Here is an 18,131-nt window from a genome sequence, read left to right as displayed (position 1 = left end):
ACTGCCCCATTCATCTTCTAAACCTGTTCATTCAGAGCCGCAGGGAAGTTGGAGCCTGTCCATGCAATCTGATGGGTTAAAATCAGAGGTCACATTTCACTGTGTCACTGTCTGCTGTGCTGCAGTATTTCACAATGACATCCGATCACTTTCACTTCAATAGATGCATAATTTATTCAATAAACAAGCACTTTCACCCTGTACCAGGTCCTGTCCCTCGGTGCCGACGTCCTCCCAGAATACAAGCTCCAGGCTCCACGGATCCACAAGTGGACAATCCTACACTACAGCCCCTTCAAGGCTGTTTGGGACTGGGTCATCCTGCTGCTAGTCATCTACACGGCCATCTTCACACCCTACTCCGCCGCCTTCCTGCTGAGCGACGAGGAGGAGGCGGCCATGCAGCGCTGCGGCTACTCGTGCAGCCCCCTCAATGTGGTGGACCTGATCGTGGACATCATGTTCATCGTGGACATTGTCATCAACTTCCGCACCACCTACGTCAACACCAACGATGAGGTGGTGAGCCAGCCGCTGCGGATTGCCGTGCACTACTTCAAGGGGTGGTTCCTTATCGATATGGTGGCCGCCATCCCCTTTGACCTGCTGATCTACCGCTCCGGGGAAGAGGTGAGGGATTTGGTACGTTTAGAAATCCACTCTGGTCATTTGTTCTTCTCTTATGTCCGTTTTTCTCCCTGTTTGCTTTCAGACAACAACACTGATTGGTTTGCTGAAGACTGCTCGGTTGCTACGACTGGTCCGCGTTGCTCGGAAACTCGACCGCTACTCAGAGTACGGGGCAGCCGTCCTCTTCCTCCTCATGTGCACCTTCGCACTCATCGCCCACTGGCTGGCTTGCATCTGGTATGCCATTGGGAACGTGGAGCGCAATGGATCATCGCGGATCGGGTGGCTGGACTCCCTGGGGGACCAGTTGGGGAAGCCCTACAACGACACCATTGCAAACTCAGGCCCGTCCATCAAGGACAAGTACGTCACGGCCCTGTACTTCACCTTCAGCAGCCTGACCAGCGTGGGGTTCGGCAACGTGTCCCCCAACACCAACTCCGAGAAGATATTCTCCATCTGCGTCATGCTCATTGGCTGTGAGTCTCTTTTAGTTCATTTTACCTTAATGATTCAAGCAAACGACATTATATGCAAGCACAGTTATCCATAAAGATGACACATCGAACATATCCAGATTTACAGAAATAAATACATTAAGAAAACAGAAAGGAGCGATCGCTAGTTATCTTGGAGAGGAGGAACTACCTACCCACCCAACATATTCAAAATGTAAAAAAAAAAAGTATTGTAAACAAGGTTTAAAATGTGGAGGAGCCTGTACTCATGATTGACAGTTGTTCCTCATTCAAGACTGGGGTCGACACCCTTTAACACGCAAAAAGCCATTTGGACCCGGTTCCTTCAAAAGAGAAAGCTCCATGACACACAAATTCTTTTTGACATGTGAAATGAAGATAACACCGCATAAAAAAACTAGGCTGGTGTGTTGCTTGTGAATTTAATTTATGCAAAGAAAATATTTTGAACGTTTAGAATTCTGAGTTGAAGGTCTCTCTTTTTATTTCAAATGAAATAATAAGCCAAACCTAAAATATACATGCAGCAAACAAAATTTGAAAGTGAAGATTCCACACGTGTGGATGGTTTGGGGGAGTGAACGCTGCCAGAATGCCGTTTTTATACCTTTTTATTACTAGCACGAATATGCACGTTGAATGTTTAATCACCCAGACAAGTCCAAAAACCCGACCAGACATTCCCGCACCACCATGCCACAGTTCCCACACCACCACGCCACCAGCAGAGGGCGCACAGCAGAACCTGAACCCGCTGAACCCGAACAGTCTGGTGGCACCTTCGTTCCTTGCTCAGGCAGTGGTGGCCTAGTGGTTAAGGAAGCGTCCCCGTAATTAGAATCCTGATCCCCAAGGTACCACTGAGGTGCCACTGAGCAAAGCACCGTCCCCACACACTGCTCCCCGGACGCCTGTCATGGCTGCCCACTGCTCACCAAGGGTGATGGTTAAAAGCAGAGGACACATTATGTTGTGTCACCATGTGCTGTGTTGCAGAGTTTTTCACAATCACTTCACTTTCACTTCACTTGCTCACTTATTAATGTGGTTCATCCCTTTGTTGCTATTAGCTCCTACAGCTTTGACTCACAGACTTGTTAACGCCTCTGAACCTGACAGTAAGGGGGAGCCAGCTAAAGGCGCAGCAGCCAATGCAGGACACTTTCAATCAGCTTCTCGCTTCCCTCCAAACACAACATTTACATTTACAGCATTTATCAGACGCCCTTATCCAGAGAGACTTACAATCAGTAGTTACAGGGACAGTCCCCCCCTGGAGCAACTTAGGGTTAAGTGTCCTGCTCAGGGACACAATGCGGATTTAAACCTGGGTCTTCTGGTTCATAGGCGAGTGTGTTACCCAGTTGGCTACTACTACCACAACAACAAGTGACACAACAGCAGCAACTCACCCAACCTGAGCAGCAGCAATCTCTAGACCAGCTGGGTGCTGCCGTGTCTGCCCATGTCATGCCCGCTCCAGCGGCTCACATGTCCCCAGCGCCTATGAGCAGCGCGCCAGCAGGCACGACCGCTGGTTCTGCAGTCCTCACGGCTTCCACTGTCTGCTCACCCCAATACCATGCTGTCGCAGAGGTCAAGCACGACCTCAGCCACGGGCCTCACTCCTTTTGAGGCATCCACAGGCCACCGGCCAGCCTGGTTCCCTGTCCGACCCCGGCAGTCAACGGGGACAGTGGTGGCCTAGTGGTTAAGGAAGCGGCCCCGTAATCAGAAGGTTGCACCGTCCCCACACACTGCTCCCCGGGCGCCTGTCATGGCTGCCCACTGCTCACTCAGGCTGCCCACTGCACTGAGTGATGGGTGAAATGCAGAGGACAAATTTCACTTTGTGCACTCTGTGCTGTACTGCTGTGTATCACAAGTGACAGTCACGTTCACTTTCATTATTCATTATTATTTTCATTATCTGCCTGCGACAGCACCTGGAACCTGGTCCATTCGGCCCTCATGAGTCACCAGACCCATCTTGCTGTGTCACCCCTCCTGTCGATACAGCATTTACCGGACGCCCTTATCCACAGCTACTTACAATCAGTAGTTACAGGGACAGTCCCCCCCTGGAGACACTCAGTGTTAAGTGTCTTGCTCAGGGACACAATGGTAGTAGGTGGGATTTGAACCTGGGTCTTCTGGTTCATAGGCGAGTGTGTTACCCACTAGGCCACTACCACCTGGTGTAGTCCAGTGTGTAGTCCATTTCGCTACACTCCCAATAACTCTTGTGAACAGTTTACATCACAAGCGTGACCACGCCCACTTCCAACAACAAAATGTAACTTAATCTAACAGTTTGCCTAATATTGCCTTGTATATTCTCTAATATAATATGCGCTGAAGCACTGAATCTGAATGTTCTGTTCTGGGTAGAATTATGTTCTTGTACCTACACAAGGCCAGCTTATGGCTTTGGCATTAGACTTCACCGTTAGTTGAAATCTATTTTGGACCAAGACCGTGGTGTTGTCCTTACAACTGACTTGCGGAAGCCGTTTAGAACTTTAATTACAGAGTGAAACTCTTTCTGCTCTGGCCAGCGCTGATGTACGCCAGCATCTTTGGCAACGTGTCGGCCATCATCCAGCGGCTGTACTCCGGCACGGCGCGCTACCACGCCCAGATGCTGCGCGTGAGGGAGTTCATCCGGTTCCATCAGATCCCCAACCCGCTGCGTCAGCGGCTGGAGGAGTACTTCCAGCACGCGTGGTCCTACACCAACGGCATTGACATGAACGCTGTGAGTTTCACGCACTCCCTTTATAAACGAATAAATTATAATAACATTTATCAGACGCCCTTATCCAGAATTACTTACAATCAGTAGTTACAGGGACAGTCCCCCTGGAGACACTCAGGGCTAAGTGTCTTGCTCAGGGACTCAATGGTAGTAATAATAAATTACTGGTTAAATTACTCTGTTCCACCTCTCGCTCTCCCGCCACCGCTTCACTAAACAGGTGCTGAAGGGCTTCCCAGAGTGTCTCCAGGCAGATATCTGCCTACACCTGAACCGCAGTCTGCTGCAGAACTGCAAGGCCTTCAAAGGCTCCACAAAGGGCTGCCTGCGGGCTCTGGCCATGAAGTTCAAGACCACGCACGCGCCCCCAGGAGACACGCTGGTCCACGCCGGTGACGTGATCTCAGCCCTGTACTTCATCTCCCGCGGCTCCATCGAGATCCTGCGCGGGGACGTGGTGGTGGCCATCTTGGGTAAGGGTAAAGTTCAGATGCTTCAGACCAATACAGATGGTATTCTCAAGCATCTCCAAAACTAATTTTAACCCAGAGCTTTTCACATGAAAAAAACACGAGCCCAGACGAGATGGATTTCTGCAGTCTCATCATTTTACATTTGCCTGATATGTTGGAGGTAGGATTTAAGAGGGCTTTTGAGAACACTCCTTCAGGCAGGAGTGGGAGTTTTGTTGTGACATGCTGTGGAAAGCAGCCAGTCTGCACTTATATGACTTGAGTACACTATTTACTGTTAGTGCAGCCATGATTATCTCTTAGCTCCATCTGCTGGTCACTGAGTGTTAATATTCTAAAATATGAGATGAAATTTGACTGTTTTTTTGCTGTGCATTATTGGTGTGCTATGTGTAGTGTATACTGATAATGGGTGTGTCCATTGTAGGGAAGAATGATGTCTTTGGGGAGCCCATCAATTTGAATGCAAAACAGGGGAAATCAAATGCAGATGTGCGAGCCCTGACCTACTGTGACCTTCACAAGATCCACAGAGAGGACATGCAGGAAGTGCTTGACATGTACCCAGAGTTCTCGGACTGTTTCTGGAGCAACCTGGAGATCACCTTTAATTTACGTGATGTGGGTTACTCCATGTTTTAGAATGCAATATCATAATTAGAATCTTAATATCATAATCAGTATGACTTTCGTAGGTATTGCTGGACTGAAAACATTGTTTATATCTGCAGGTTAACACAGCAGACGATACTGTGAACAGCGAAGATATCGAAACGTGTGGCTTCAGTCATCCCCATCGTAGAACGAGGTCCAGCCGTCTTAAAAAAGAAAAAGGTGCAGTCATGATGTAGCAGTGAAAATATCATGGATATAAACATTTAGTTTAGTGTGTAATGTTACAATGAGCTTCTTCTTTTTATTTCAGGTGTGGGCACAGCCTCACAATCCCACATTCAGCAAACACCTAGTAAGAGTACTCAGAAGCAGGATGCTGGGCTCAGGAAAGAGATCCAGAGGCGCAGGATCTCCATCTCCTCCAGCCACGAGGAGGATGAGTCTGTTCTAACAAGCCCCACCCAAAACCTGCTGACCCAGTTTCACATAAGTGATCAATTTGAAGTACAGATGGAACAGAAAAGCAATAGCTGCAATGGACTCTCAGGTAACAACCGCAAATTACGTCCCAGAGTCCTCTTAGTAGTAGTAGTAATAATAGTATAAGAATTAGTTGTAGTAGTAGTTGAATTAGTCATAGTAGTAGTACTAGTAATAGTTGTAGTAGTACTATTAGTAGAATTAGTGGTAGTAGTATTAGTAGTAGTCGTACTAGTATTAGTGGTAATAGTATTAATAGTAGTTGTAATAGTAGTTATAGGCGTACTAGTAGTGTACTGGCAGAGTACTGAAATTTCTGGACTGTTGACATGTGTCTCATGTGTTACTCTCAGGGATCTCTAACATGTTCAGCTTTTGGGGAGGGGATCAGGAGCCACAGTACCAGGAGATACCGACCCGTAGCTTCACCGTACCTCCTAACCCCAACACCATCCTGCGCGATGTCACCCCACACCAGCGCGATGAACTGGAGAACCGGCTGCAACTGATGCAGGCCCAACTCAGCAGGTCACCAGAGTTTCTAACCTTAGACTAACCCATTTGATAATCCCATCTCTAGGCTGAGCCCTGAACTGTGATGTGACCCCAATCCTAATCCTATCCATTTTGATTTTATAATTCCAACATAATCCTAATTTCAGGGAAAGTTTCTACCAGGCTTTTGTTGCACTGTTTTATTCAGCTCCTCATAGTGTGATCCGTTGTTTCCAGGCTGGAGTTACGTATGTCTACAGACATTGGTGCCATTATGCAGCTGCTTCAGAGGCAAATGGTCATGGTGCCCCCATCCTACAGCACAGTGTCTTCTCCGCCTCAGTTGTCTCCAAACCCACAGACGCTGGTGCAACAGATCACCCCCTTGGACTCAGGTTCGTTTACACAGGTAATGGGAACGGCTCAGTTTAATGTTTTCAGGTTTTTTTTTCAGGTCTGGAGGATATTTTTAGTGTGCTTTACAAGGGGAATGTCAGATTCACTTGTTCACCCATCGGAATTAGTAGAAGAAAAAGCTGCTAATCTATGTACGGATATGGTTTGGTAGTAGATGTGGTACAGAGAAGGAAGGGAGGAGATGGCATCTTGCAGGAGATGGGGGTTCTGTTCCTCCAGAATGAGGAAGTAGTGTGCGTGGGAGCTGTCAGTCATTCCATTTGGCTCCTCCCATTTGGATTTTATTCGGATGTCTGAAAAAATTGACATGCTAACAAAAGGGCTGAATGGGTAGCTAGTTCCACATCTACAATATATAGATAGTAATCAGTGAATGTGAATCCAGAAGACTATATGAACATTTGATTGTGTATGCCAATTTTTGTCTTAATATAACGCTTGAATTTTACAATCCAGGTTTTAGAAATTGTGAAAAGCAGTCCGTCTCCAGCTAGCTCTCCTATTTCTCTCTCATAGATGTTTGACCAGCAGGATAAACACAGCAAGGTGCAGAGACCCACGGGGCAGGGGCTCTTTCCACTCGGACGCCAATCCGACAACCGATCCTCAGGCCAGATGGTCTTTGAGGTGCATCAGAACGGGTCAGCTCTGAGTTTGGGAAATAACCCCAGTGAGTATAGCCATTCAGGGGATTGGTCTCTGGGACTGTCTAATGGCCCTGAGCACCCACCCATGGACACGTTCTGTCTGGAGACCCATCTGCACCCTCAGCTACTGTCAGGACTGACGTCACCAGACCTTTTGGAAGGCCAAAGGCGACGTTCCTTGCCGGAAGAACATACAGTCCTGGATGACTTCTGGACCCCACAGAGACATGCTTCAGATCCGGGGAGCTAGGAGAACTACGCTATGGTGTGTTCTGGAATCAATGGAAGCCATTGCTGACTCTACCGGTCATGATGCGGTTGCTGTGACACAGGGCTTCATGTTGCCATTTTAACACTGGATTACTCCAAAATTGGTATTATTAGAAACATTTGTGGCATTTAGATGCCCGTTAGCTGGTCTAACAAACACATTGCGTCTTACCCTGTACCACATTAACCTCAATGTATTAACCAAAATGTGTTGATGAGTAATCAACCATCTATTTGGTTGTTTTGAGGATTAAAACTGTACTATATGAAGAACATATCCTCTTAAATATACCAGCTGTGTAAAAATGTAATGCGTTTGAAAAATGTATGACCCCACCCCCATCCCCATCCCCACCCCCTGTGTAATCTCTTGTGTAAACTATACATTTTATGAAATATGAACATTCAGAATTCTGAGGTAAAATTTAATGTGTACAATTCATGACCAGCTACAGCTGAGAAGCTGCAATTTCATTCCTTAAAAATAGTGCATTCAGATAATTAAATGCATATGATGCATTGTAACTGTGACACATGGTATTAAAATGTGAAAACCTCATTCATTAAATGTAATTATTTCTGCAATGTGTGTCAATCAGGATGAATGCCTTGCTTTTCCGGCCATAGATTCATGTGTAGAAGGTAGCCTGTTATGTGCAAACCTACTGTAGGATAAATAGAAGTATTTATTGAGAGAAAATTAGTTGATATATGCAATGGTCATCTTATTTGTAGTTTTGAAATAAAGGCATAATAAGCCACATATTTTGATTTCATTGACTACACAACTAACTGTATTTATATTTATGGTCTTTTTCATTGTTGGTTAGTTGTGGGTCTGTAGTCACTTTGCATGAATTGCATTGACTTTGTAATCATTTTTTTTTATTGTATTGATTTATGGAGACCAGTAATTGACACTGCAATTACAGTATACACCAATTGAGTACCATCATGTTGCTGCGATCTCCAGATCCTGCAGGTTCACTCTCTACAACATTCGCAAGATTCGGCCTTTTCTCTCACAACAGGCTACGCAGCTCCTCGTCCAGGCAATGGTCATCTCCAAACTCGACTACTGTAACTCTCTCCTGGCTGGAGCCTCTGCAGTCACCATAAAACCACTCCAGATGATCCAAAATATGGCAGCCCGTCTCATCTTCAATCAGCCAAAATACACCCATGTTACACCTCTTCTTACCTCCCTCCACTGGCTCCCGGTAGCTGCTCGCATTGAGTTCAAATCCTTGATGCTGCCTACAGGGCTGTAAATGGAACTGCGCCCTACTACATCAACACACTACTACCTAGATACACTCCTGCACGCTCTCTCAGATCGGCAAACGAAAGGAGACTAAACATTCCTTCTTCACAGGGTCTCCGATTCCAATCATGTCTGTTCTCCGTTGTTGTCCCTGGCTGGTGGAACAACCTGCCCTCCTCCACACGACTAGCCGAGACTATCACCACTTTTAAGAAGAAGGTGAAAACCCTCTTATTCCAAAAATATTACAGACAAATCTAACACATACACATGCATACACATTGAACAAACAAATACAAAATGTATAAATACATTATAATTTTTCTTAGTCTAGCACCCAACACTCTCCGAGCATGCTCTTCAATGACAAGTCTAAGCCTTATCAGGGCTCTTAGTTTGTATACTTGATATTCTATAGAAATCGAAAATAGAATTGCTGGTGTCTTCCCATTGTAAGTCGCTTTGGATAAAAGCGTCTGCCAAATAAAGTAAAGTAAAGTAAAGTGAGTAGGACCTCTATTTGTTGCCCAAACAGCCCTACCCATCAAGGCAAGGGCAGTACTAAACTGTGAAAAAAGACAAGTCCTGTAAGTTGTGAGGTGGTGCCCCTGTGAATTGGACATTTTCCGGTATATCCTGTTTATGTCGGTTTGGACTGATTTGGAGACCAAGTCAACTCGTTTTTGTGTTGCTCAAATCAATCTTGAACCATTTGTGCTGTGCAGCTGGATGCATTATTCTGCTGAAAGATGGCACTGCCATCAGAGAATGTTTCTATAATTTTTTGGTAGGTGCTGCATGTCAGATTAACATCCACATGAAAGTGAAAGTGAAGTGATTGTTATTGTGAGACACTGCAGCACAGCACACGGTGCACACCACTTAATGTGTCCTCTGCTTTTAACCATCACATTTGGTGAGCAGTGGGCAGCCATGACAGGCGCCCGGGGAGCAGTGTGTGGGGACGGTGTTTTGCTCAGTGGCACCTCAGTGGCACCTTGGCGGGTCGGGATTCGAACCAGCAACCTTTTGATTACGGGGCCACTTCCTTAACCGCTAGGCCACAACTGCCCCAAATGCAGGACCCAAGATTTCCCAGCAGAACATTGCCCAAAGCGTCAAACCACCGTGCCCAAAGGGCATCTTGGTGCCACGTGTTCCCCAGGTAGGTGACACACACACCTGGTCATCAAGTTCAAGTTCATCCTCATGATGTAAAAGAAACTGTGATTAATCAGACCAGGTTTCCATCATCCATTACTTCATAATCCAATTCTGATGTTCACATGCTCACTGTGAGCATGTGTCAGCTAATGTGGTAGTAGCCTATGAACCAGAGGACCACGAAGTCTCAGGATCAACCCCCACTTACTACCATTGTGTCCCCGAGCAAGACACGTAACCCTGAGTGTCTCCAGGGGGGCTGTCCCTCTAACAACATGATTCCAAATCATGCCCGTCCAACTGAATTTACCACATGCGAACTCCAATCAAGTTGTAGAAACGTGTCATGGCAAAGACTGAAAATTCTTATGTACTTAAGTTTTTTCAACCTTTTTGTTCACTTTGTCATTATGGGGCATTGCATGTAGAAGTTTGAGGCTAATTCATTTTGGAGTAATGCTCTAAAATAATAAAATGTGAAAAAAGTGAAGCACTGTGAATACTTTTTGGATACTTTCTGCATACTTTCAGTTATGCTCACAACACAACAGTACAACTGTGATGTGCTATCAGAACCAGCGATATTCTGGGTCAGTGGTGGCCTAGCGGCAGGTTGGAAGGTTTGAATCCAGAAGGTGCCACTATGCCACGGAGGGACCTCTGAACAAAGTACCACAACCAGATTTTGACCTCTGCAGACCAGGAATTATCCACAAGAGATATTAGAGGAATTATCTTTAGACATAAAGTTGTCACCTACTTATCATCCATGTCTCATCCACTGCCAGGTGCCTATATAAAATGATAATTCTTCACCTCTAAGTGGTTATAATGTTATGACTGGTGCACACCTTCATGTGAGATCTGATGGAAATGAAAATGGCAACTGCAGACGTCCCTGCTAAAGGTCATAAATTATACAGATCCAGCCCTCAAGATGCAACTCACAAAGGAACTTAGCTATTCGTGAGACAAAACCCTGTCCAGACTTGTGAAGTCTGAACTGATAAATAAAAGTTCAATTCATCAAGTACATTAGAAATCTTAATATTCCCATTATGTGTTTCTTAATCTCTTGGGATAAAATGTGAGTCTTGCTGTTATGAATTTTTAATAATTGATAGTGGCTGTAATGGAAATGAGGGAAATCACTAAAATTAGTCACTCTTCTCGGAATCCCGGTCCCCAGAAAATGCCCCCCAGGCATTCTGAATCCACCCAGTTTCACTTGATGCAAACTGATACCACTATACTGACTACAGCTCTATTCTCTACATGGTCCTTGGTCAATTATAATAGACAAAATATAGATAATGTGATATAATTCTACAACAAAGATTCCAAGCAGTTGTGTCAGAGTTCAAGTTCAAGTTGAGCTTTATTGTCATACATAGGCGTTAGATGGCACACTCTGAAACAAAAGAACGTTTCCCCGGATCCTGGTGCTACATGTAACATTTAAACAACGTTACACACTGATATAAAGTGAACATGTGCGACATCGACAAAACCGGGCGACATAAGGTGCAAACAGGGGACAGAGGCAGTGCAAGAGTAACATTTGAGACAAAAAAAAAAACATGCCGACAACGAAGAAGACGCTAAATGAGTGCCAAGTAAGTAATGTTGGCAAGTAAAAGCAGTGCAAAGATGCTGCTGTGCAAAATGGAACAGTGCAATAGTATCACCATGTAAACACAGAAGAGATGGTGTGTGTGTGCGTGTGTCAGTCCATCCCCTGAGTGTTCAGGTGTCTGACATCCAGTGGAAGGAAGCTGTTGCACAGTCTGGCCTTTTTGAAGAGTGTAAAGTGTGAAGTGATTGTCACTTGTGCTACACAGCATCACAGCACACGGTGCTGTGGGGACGGTGCTTTGTTCAGTGGCACCTCAGTGGCACCTTGGCAGATCAGGAATCGAACCGGCAACCTTCTGATTACGGGCCCGCTTCCTTAACCGCTAGGCCACCACTGCCCCCCACAGCGTGTGATAATGCTGGTGGCTTTCCGGAGGCAGCGTGTGTCAGAGAACATTCCAAAGGGTGAACCTGACTTGTTCCAATGGAGGCCTAGCCCAGGCAATGAGTAACTTATTTCACCTGGCTGGTCTTACTTAACCCTACCCAGGCCTCAGAGAGAAAGCATTTACCACACACGAATATGAAATAATCTTCAGGCCTCCCCCGCCGCGCCTGATTGGGTCCCTCGTCCGCTCCGACCTCCGTTTATTGAGCGCCGGGACTGTCCATCACCGGACTCCGGAGCGCCGCGGAGGCCCGAGGTGCCCGGCCGTCGGAAACGTCTGCCGCCCTGCGATTGGCTAAAAGAGGTCGAATCCGTGGCACGTCTGCTCTCTGATTGGCTGAGTTCTGAAGGTGGGCGGGACCGTTGTCCTGCGGTCATTCAGGCGCACGGGAGGGCGGATCTGATTCCGTGCGGCGACATCGGCGACAGCCAACTGATTATAAAAAGACAGGAACGGGTGAGTGGTCAACGAGAGCTAAATAAATGAACGAGTGACACCTGCAACATCCTTTTGTACAGGAAGCGTGTAAAATAAAACGTTGCGTTTTTCGTGACGTGCTTGAATGATGAAACGGGCGAAATTGGTTGTTTGCGTGCGTCCTGTGGGCGTCATGCGGGTTTTTTTTTATTTTTTTTTATTTGCGTGTCTCCTCGGAACGCGGCGCGCCGACGACGCGGCTCTTTGTTGACGCGCTGCCTGCAGCAGTTCAAGCGCGGCGCCCGACGCAGCGCTGCGCAGCGCGGCGCGAACGTCGCCGCCGTCCTCCTCATCCTTACGTAACTTTCACGCCGCTTCGCCCGGCATCGTGCGGCCGTGGAGTGGAACGGCGGCTTGTGGGCCCCGCGCGGGGCCCGGACGTCGCCGGCGAGGCGTGCGCTTTTTGCGCAAGAGACAATGGCTGGAGTGCGTACCCGGCGACGGATTAGGGCGCTCATTGTTGTCTGAGCGCCGCCGATGCGGGGGTACGGGTGCCTCTCCAGCTTAATATAAATCTAAATGTAAAAAAAAAAAAAAAAATCGGTTCGGAGTGAGACTGATGCAGAGAGGCGTAAGGATGGATGGATGGATGGATGGATGGAGGGAGGGAGTCTCTGGTTGGGCCAGAGGTGGAAACGCATTTCTGAAGCCCATTTTAGGCCCTTGGTTAAAATGTTAGAATGACCTGCAGAATTGAAAGCGGTCACGTGATTTGTGCTGGTGAAGATGAGTGGTTCTTGATCCAGTATGAAGTGAGAACATGAGCGAACCCTCAGTGGATAATTGGGGCATTTGTTTGGCGGGGAGGGGGTCCCTGGTTTTGAAGTAAACCCACCCTGACACCATATGTTTGTGGGAAGGGGAAAGTGTCTGGCGCGGTGTGCTTCACGCCGGTCTGCTGCATTGGCAGCGTGTCACTCCGGTGTCTGGCGCTCTGTTATGATGCGTGGCGTCCTGTCATACGAGATCTGCCGCGTTCCGGGCGAGCGTCCGTGATCGTAATCGGGGCCGACGGCCTCCCTCCTCTCTTCTTCAGTGACCCGACTGAAGTGTCGCTGCCAGCAAAAGTTCTGTGACTCTCAGCAATTGAAAGCAGGGCCGGTGGCCATTGTGCTGGCCACCGGCGGGTCTTGGTGCTGAAGTTGCTGAGTGTGCAGGAGGGCTTGCCGCCCGACAGCCAATTGCAGCATGAAGAGGTGCTGGGCGGATTTCGCTCTGCGCTGGAATGCATTGACCCAGTGGCCCCGCCCACGCCCCATGTGCATTCATTCAGAAATGCTTGATGTTTCCAGCACCTTCGCAGAACAAGCGGTGGCCTCTACACATTTCAAGCTTAAAAGGATGTCAAGGGGAGGAGGGATTTGCGGAATTGCATCTGAAATATAAAAAAAAAAGACCAGTGCCTTTTTATTATTCGTTTTCCGCCTTGCCCCGCCCGTTTCAGACTCGTTGTTGTTTGCCCGCACACTAACGGTGCTGCTGATGTCGGGCGTGAAGAGTCTCAAGCCGTTCCTGATCGATGAGAGCTGGTCGCTCTCAGCAGAGGGCCAGACGCGTGCTGTGCTTACCGGTGTAAACCGCTGACTGGACGACGCCGGGGTGCCGAGAGGAAGATTTGTTCTACCAGACGTACGTCATGGGACACTCTTTACCTTTACTTTGTGTTTTTTGGAAGCTTATTACTTTTTGCCTCTACACTATTAGTGAGAAATTCCAGGAAACAGGAAGGATGGCACCACTGTAATATATATTGGTATTCTTTTGGAGATATATTATAAATTTGTTATCCGCAATCAATGTTGAACACTTAAAAAATGTTTAAATTGAACGGGGCAGTGGTGACCTAGCGGTTAAGGAAGCGGCCCCGTAATCAGAAGGTTGCCGGTTTGAATCCCGATCCGCCAAGGTGCCACTGAGGAGCCACTGAGCAAAGCACCGTCCCCACACACTGCTGCCCATCATGGCTGCCCACTGCTCACTCAGGGTGATGGGTTAAATGCAGAGGACACATTTCACTGTGTGCACCGTGTGCTGTGCTGCTGTGTATCACATGTGACAATCACTTCACTTTAACTATAACATTTGGTTGGCATGCAGGTCTAGTTTCCGCTGAAATACTGGAGTTCATTTTCGGAGGTCATGTTTCCGTTCTCATCATATAAAGAAATCATACAAATAAAAAATCATACAAAGAAATTCATTAAATGAATAAGATTACGGGTCAGATTTTATATATGACCACTGTTAAGTGTACGGTTGGTCAAAATTGTTCGAAAATTGGCCTGAAAGCACAGTGGTGGAATGGACGGGATGCCCCCCCTTTAAGCTCCTGGCCTCAATCACGCAGTTCTCCAGTGTGTAATGCCGTACAGTCGACTACAGTAGATGCTTTTTGTGTGTGTGTGTGATGCCGTGATGGGCTGGGTTTGGACATGTGGACGGGGATTGTTTGATCTCTGAGAGACTAATCTCTGTCCGAGGCTCTGGCGGCTCGTATCTCGTATTGCCCCACTATCTGCCTTGCTGGGGGGTGGGCGGGGGATGTTTGTGCAGTGGGGTTATGGGGGGGCAGGGGGGGTTGGTTTAGGCGGGGATTGATGCTGTTTGACATTGACGGGGTCTGGGACAGCAAAGGGTTTATATTTAAATCCCAAGACTTAGCGATAATGATAAAACGCCCCTTCCCTCTCCGCACAGGGCCTGTTAAAGCTGCGACGGGTGCTCGGAGTTCGGTCAGAAACTCGCCGCCCCGAAAAAACAAACTCTGCTTCTGGGATTAGAACGAGGACAGCATAGTGCCCGTCATTGTCCTAATCTGCTCCGTCCCGCTGTACGTCAGGGCTGCCGTCCGCAAAACAATGAAACACAGTTCTCTTCATGAGAAACAAGGCCACTGTGCCCTCAACCTTGCACCCAGTAATCTGAAGATGACCTTGTGTGTGTGTGTGTGTGTGTGTGTATGTGTGTATTGTTTAGTGTTGTGTTTATGCAGGACAATGGACACTTGTTGTGTGGAGGAGGAGAGGGATGAACGGCTGAAGGAGAAGAACAGAGAGACAGTTTTTGTGTCTGTTAATATTAAATGGGCCATAAATTGGCCTTTATTAAGCTATACAGGATGCTATAATGTAATTTTTACAATTTGTTATTATTTTTGTTGTTTGTGGTTTCATAAGGGAGGTTTGGTGTAATTGGTGATTGTCATGTTGTATTATGTTCACATATTTACATTTACATGTACGGCATTTACCAGACACCCTGATCCAGAGCGACTTACAATCAGTAGTTACAGGGACAGTCCCCCCTGGAGACACTGAGGGTTAAGTGTCTTGCTCAGGGACACGATGGTAGTAAGTGGGGTTTGAACCTGGTTCCTGAAGTCTCTTGGTTCATAGGCGAGTGTGTTACCCACTAGACTACAACCAAACCCTATTTATTATGTAGTAGGGTGTGCTAAAGTGAATATACTACTCACAATAAGTGAAGTGATTGTCACATGTGATACACAGCAGCACAGAACACGGTGCACACAGTGAAATTTGGTGCTTAGCTCAGTGGCACATCAGTGGCACTCAGTTAGGGATATTGTTATTTACATTAATTATTTTCCTATTTTCCTTTTAATTTTAATGAAATAAGTAAAAGTTCCCTTTGATATTACTAATAATGTATGAGAAGAAACACCATTTTCATTAGTTTAATATTTATTACCCCAAAAATTTAGACAATACCAGGGATAGCCCCAAATAAAAAAAATTGACAATTTCAGTAGCGCTGCTTGTCCGTAATGTGACATCGTGTGTTCATGGCTGTTTGAATGATGAATTTGGAATTGTTTACAGACAATACCAGCTTTTTATACCCACAGAATGTTGAAATTGGTGCCACATTGAGAAAGCTTGTCTCTTGGTATTGTCCCCAATATAAACACCCACCTGTACACAATGAGACCATTACATGGAAAACACTAAATGAGGTGTGTCTATCACCCCAATACAGTTGCCCCCCATCCCAAAAATGTGAAACAAACACCGTATGTATGACATCCACTAAGTCTCTCACAATATCCCAAACTTATTGTGAGTAGTGTATTTGGTATTACATCTGCATGCTGCACACAGGATACATTTAGATTAGGTTGTAGACATCATTGGCCTGGTGCTACCGGATTGGCTGCAGTTCAGATCAGTTCTGGGGCAGTGGGCTAGCGGGTAAGAAAGGTTGCAGGTTCAAATCCTGAACACACTGCTCCTCGGGTGCCTTTCATGGCTGCCCAATGCTGTGCTTATTTTGTATCAAATGTTAATCTCATTCAGCATTAATGATCCTTAGTTTTTTTTGTGTGTGTGTGTGTGTGTGTGTGTGTGTGTGTGTGGTCTCAGCTGCACTGCGAGGGGTAGGACACTCTCTCTGGGAGGGTGGGAGAGACGGTGACACCTGCTGCCACACATGAAGATCTTTATTGCACCACATTAGGTGTGTGTCTGTAGCCCTTTAGTCCCTGAGGAGGGTCTCTGTCTGGCCCATTAACTCTCTCACTGTAACACTAATTTTACCCTCTTTTACATTAACATTTATGGCATTTACCAGACACCCTTATCCAACAATTGTTACATGGACAGTGTTTGGTTACGTGCTTTGCTGAGGGACACAATGGTGGAAGTAAGAAGTGAAGTGATTGTCATTGCGATACACAGCAAGCACAGCACATGGTGCACACAATGCTTTTAACCCGTAACCCTTGGTGAGCAGTGTGTGGGTATGGTACTTTTGGCAACCTTCTGATCCACTTTCTTACCCACGAGGCCACCACTCCTACTGCAGTAAGTGGGATTTGAACCTGTGACTTTGTGGTCATAGATGAGTGTGATAACCGCTTGGCTACTACCCCTCTGTTACAAACACACCATGGGACAGAAGGGATGTGGGTTTTGTATGTGTTTTCAATGTAGGCAATGTAGGCTAAAACCTTTTTCCATCAACTTTATCATATCATATGTTTTTATGTGAATAACCCAACCTAAAGTGCTATATACAACAACTACACAACAATCCACAGGAGGACAACACACCACGAAAGGAGAGACTCTACAGATACACAACAAAGCCACAACTAACAACACTAACCACTCTAACACACAACAAAGGCTTATCTCCAACTCTACAATTCTACAACACTCCAAAAATCTCCTCTCGCTTCCTCTTCCTCCGGCTCCACAACAATGAGCCCCGACTGGTGCTTGAAATGGTCCTAAAGTAGTACCATCGGTGGGAACCATACTCCCAATCTCCGCCCAGCAGACAGCCTAAAAGGGAACACGCACAAACACAGAGCACCCCAAACCATTCTAGGGCCCAAAGGACGTAACGGTTATATAAAAGCTTGTTCATCTAAATTCAATAATCAAATGTAGTGGATCAAATGTATGTTTGCTTAATTCCCCTTCCTCTCTGTGCAGGAACATGGACCTGAGCTTGCGTGATGCCCTCACAGACGGGAAGCCCCCGTTGAGTTCTGAGAGCATGCTGAAGAGGGATTTTGTGGCCAGCCTGCAGGCTGAAAGCTACGATGACAAAGTCGGAGAGACTGTCAGCAAGTCTGACTATCGCCCCCTGCTGGATGGGAAGAAAGAAGGTGAGCTGTAGTAATAGTGTTCTAAAAGGGCTTATAAATGTGGAGAGGAATGGCTTTGGCTGGTGAACAGATTTTACTCACAGCTTGCTCTACAGTCATGCTCCGTGTGACTTTGCAACACTGCTGTCATAATTCCAGCCATGTTCCTGTTGTTATGAGTCCGAGTCCAGGGTGATAGTAGCCTAGTGGGTAACACACTCGCCTACGAACCAGAAGACCCAGGTTCAAACCCCACTTACTACCATTGTGTCCCTGAGCAAGACACTTAACCCTGAGTTCCTCCAGGGGGGGACTGTCCCTGTA

At 46.7% G+C, this 18,131-nt stretch overlaps 2 protein-coding genes across 6 annotated transcripts in view; both read left to right on the top strand.

Annotated features, from left to right (window-relative positions):
• Window positions 1-7,701, top strand: part of kcnh2a (potassium voltage-gated channel, subfamily H (eag-related), member 2a) — a 35,544-nt gene extending 27,843 nt beyond the window's left edge. The window contains exons 6-15 of the mRNA XM_028976051.1: window positions 208-630; window positions 713-1,109; window positions 3,668-3,867; window positions 4,088-4,340; window positions 4,768-4,961; window positions 5,072-5,174; window positions 5,266-5,502; window positions 5,789-5,963; window positions 6,168-6,339; window positions 6,864-7,701. Of these exons, the coding sequence (XP_028831884.1) occupies window positions 208-630; window positions 713-1,109; window positions 3,668-3,867; window positions 4,088-4,340; window positions 4,768-4,961; window positions 5,072-5,174; window positions 5,266-5,502; window positions 5,789-5,963; window positions 6,168-6,339; window positions 6,864-7,244 (2,535 nt within the window). The 3' untranslated portion in view covers window positions 7,245-7,701. The remainder of the gene's footprint in view (window positions 1-207; window positions 631-712; window positions 1,110-3,667; window positions 3,868-4,087; window positions 4,341-4,767; window positions 4,962-5,071; window positions 5,175-5,265; window positions 5,503-5,788; window positions 5,964-6,167; window positions 6,340-6,863) is intronic.
• A 4,369-nt stretch (window positions 7,702-12,070) lies between these two features.
• The window catches only part of map4l (microtubule associated protein 4 like), a 37,276-nt gene continuing 31,215 nt past the window's right edge, over window positions 12,071-18,131 (top strand). For all 5 annotated transcript variants that reach the window (XM_028976479.1, XM_028976478.1, XM_028976477.1 and 2 more), the window contains exons 1-2: window positions 12,071-12,172; window positions 17,653-17,828. In XM_028976479.1, coding sequence (XP_028832312.1) covers window positions 17,657-17,828 — 172 coding nt within the window. In that variant the 5' untranslated portion in view covers window positions 12,071-12,172; window positions 17,653-17,656. The remainder of the gene's footprint in view (window positions 12,173-17,652; window positions 17,829-18,131) is intronic.

Source organism: Denticeps clupeoides, chromosome 4, assembly GCF_900700375.1.
Source record: "Denticeps clupeoides chromosome 4, fDenClu1.1, whole genome shotgun sequence".
NCBI classification, from domain to species: domain Eukaryota; kingdom Metazoa; phylum Chordata; class Actinopteri; order Clupeiformes; family Denticipitidae; genus Denticeps; species Denticeps clupeoides.
Note: the sequence above shows the minus strand (reverse complement) of the source record. Positions and strands in the feature narration are given on the sequence as shown.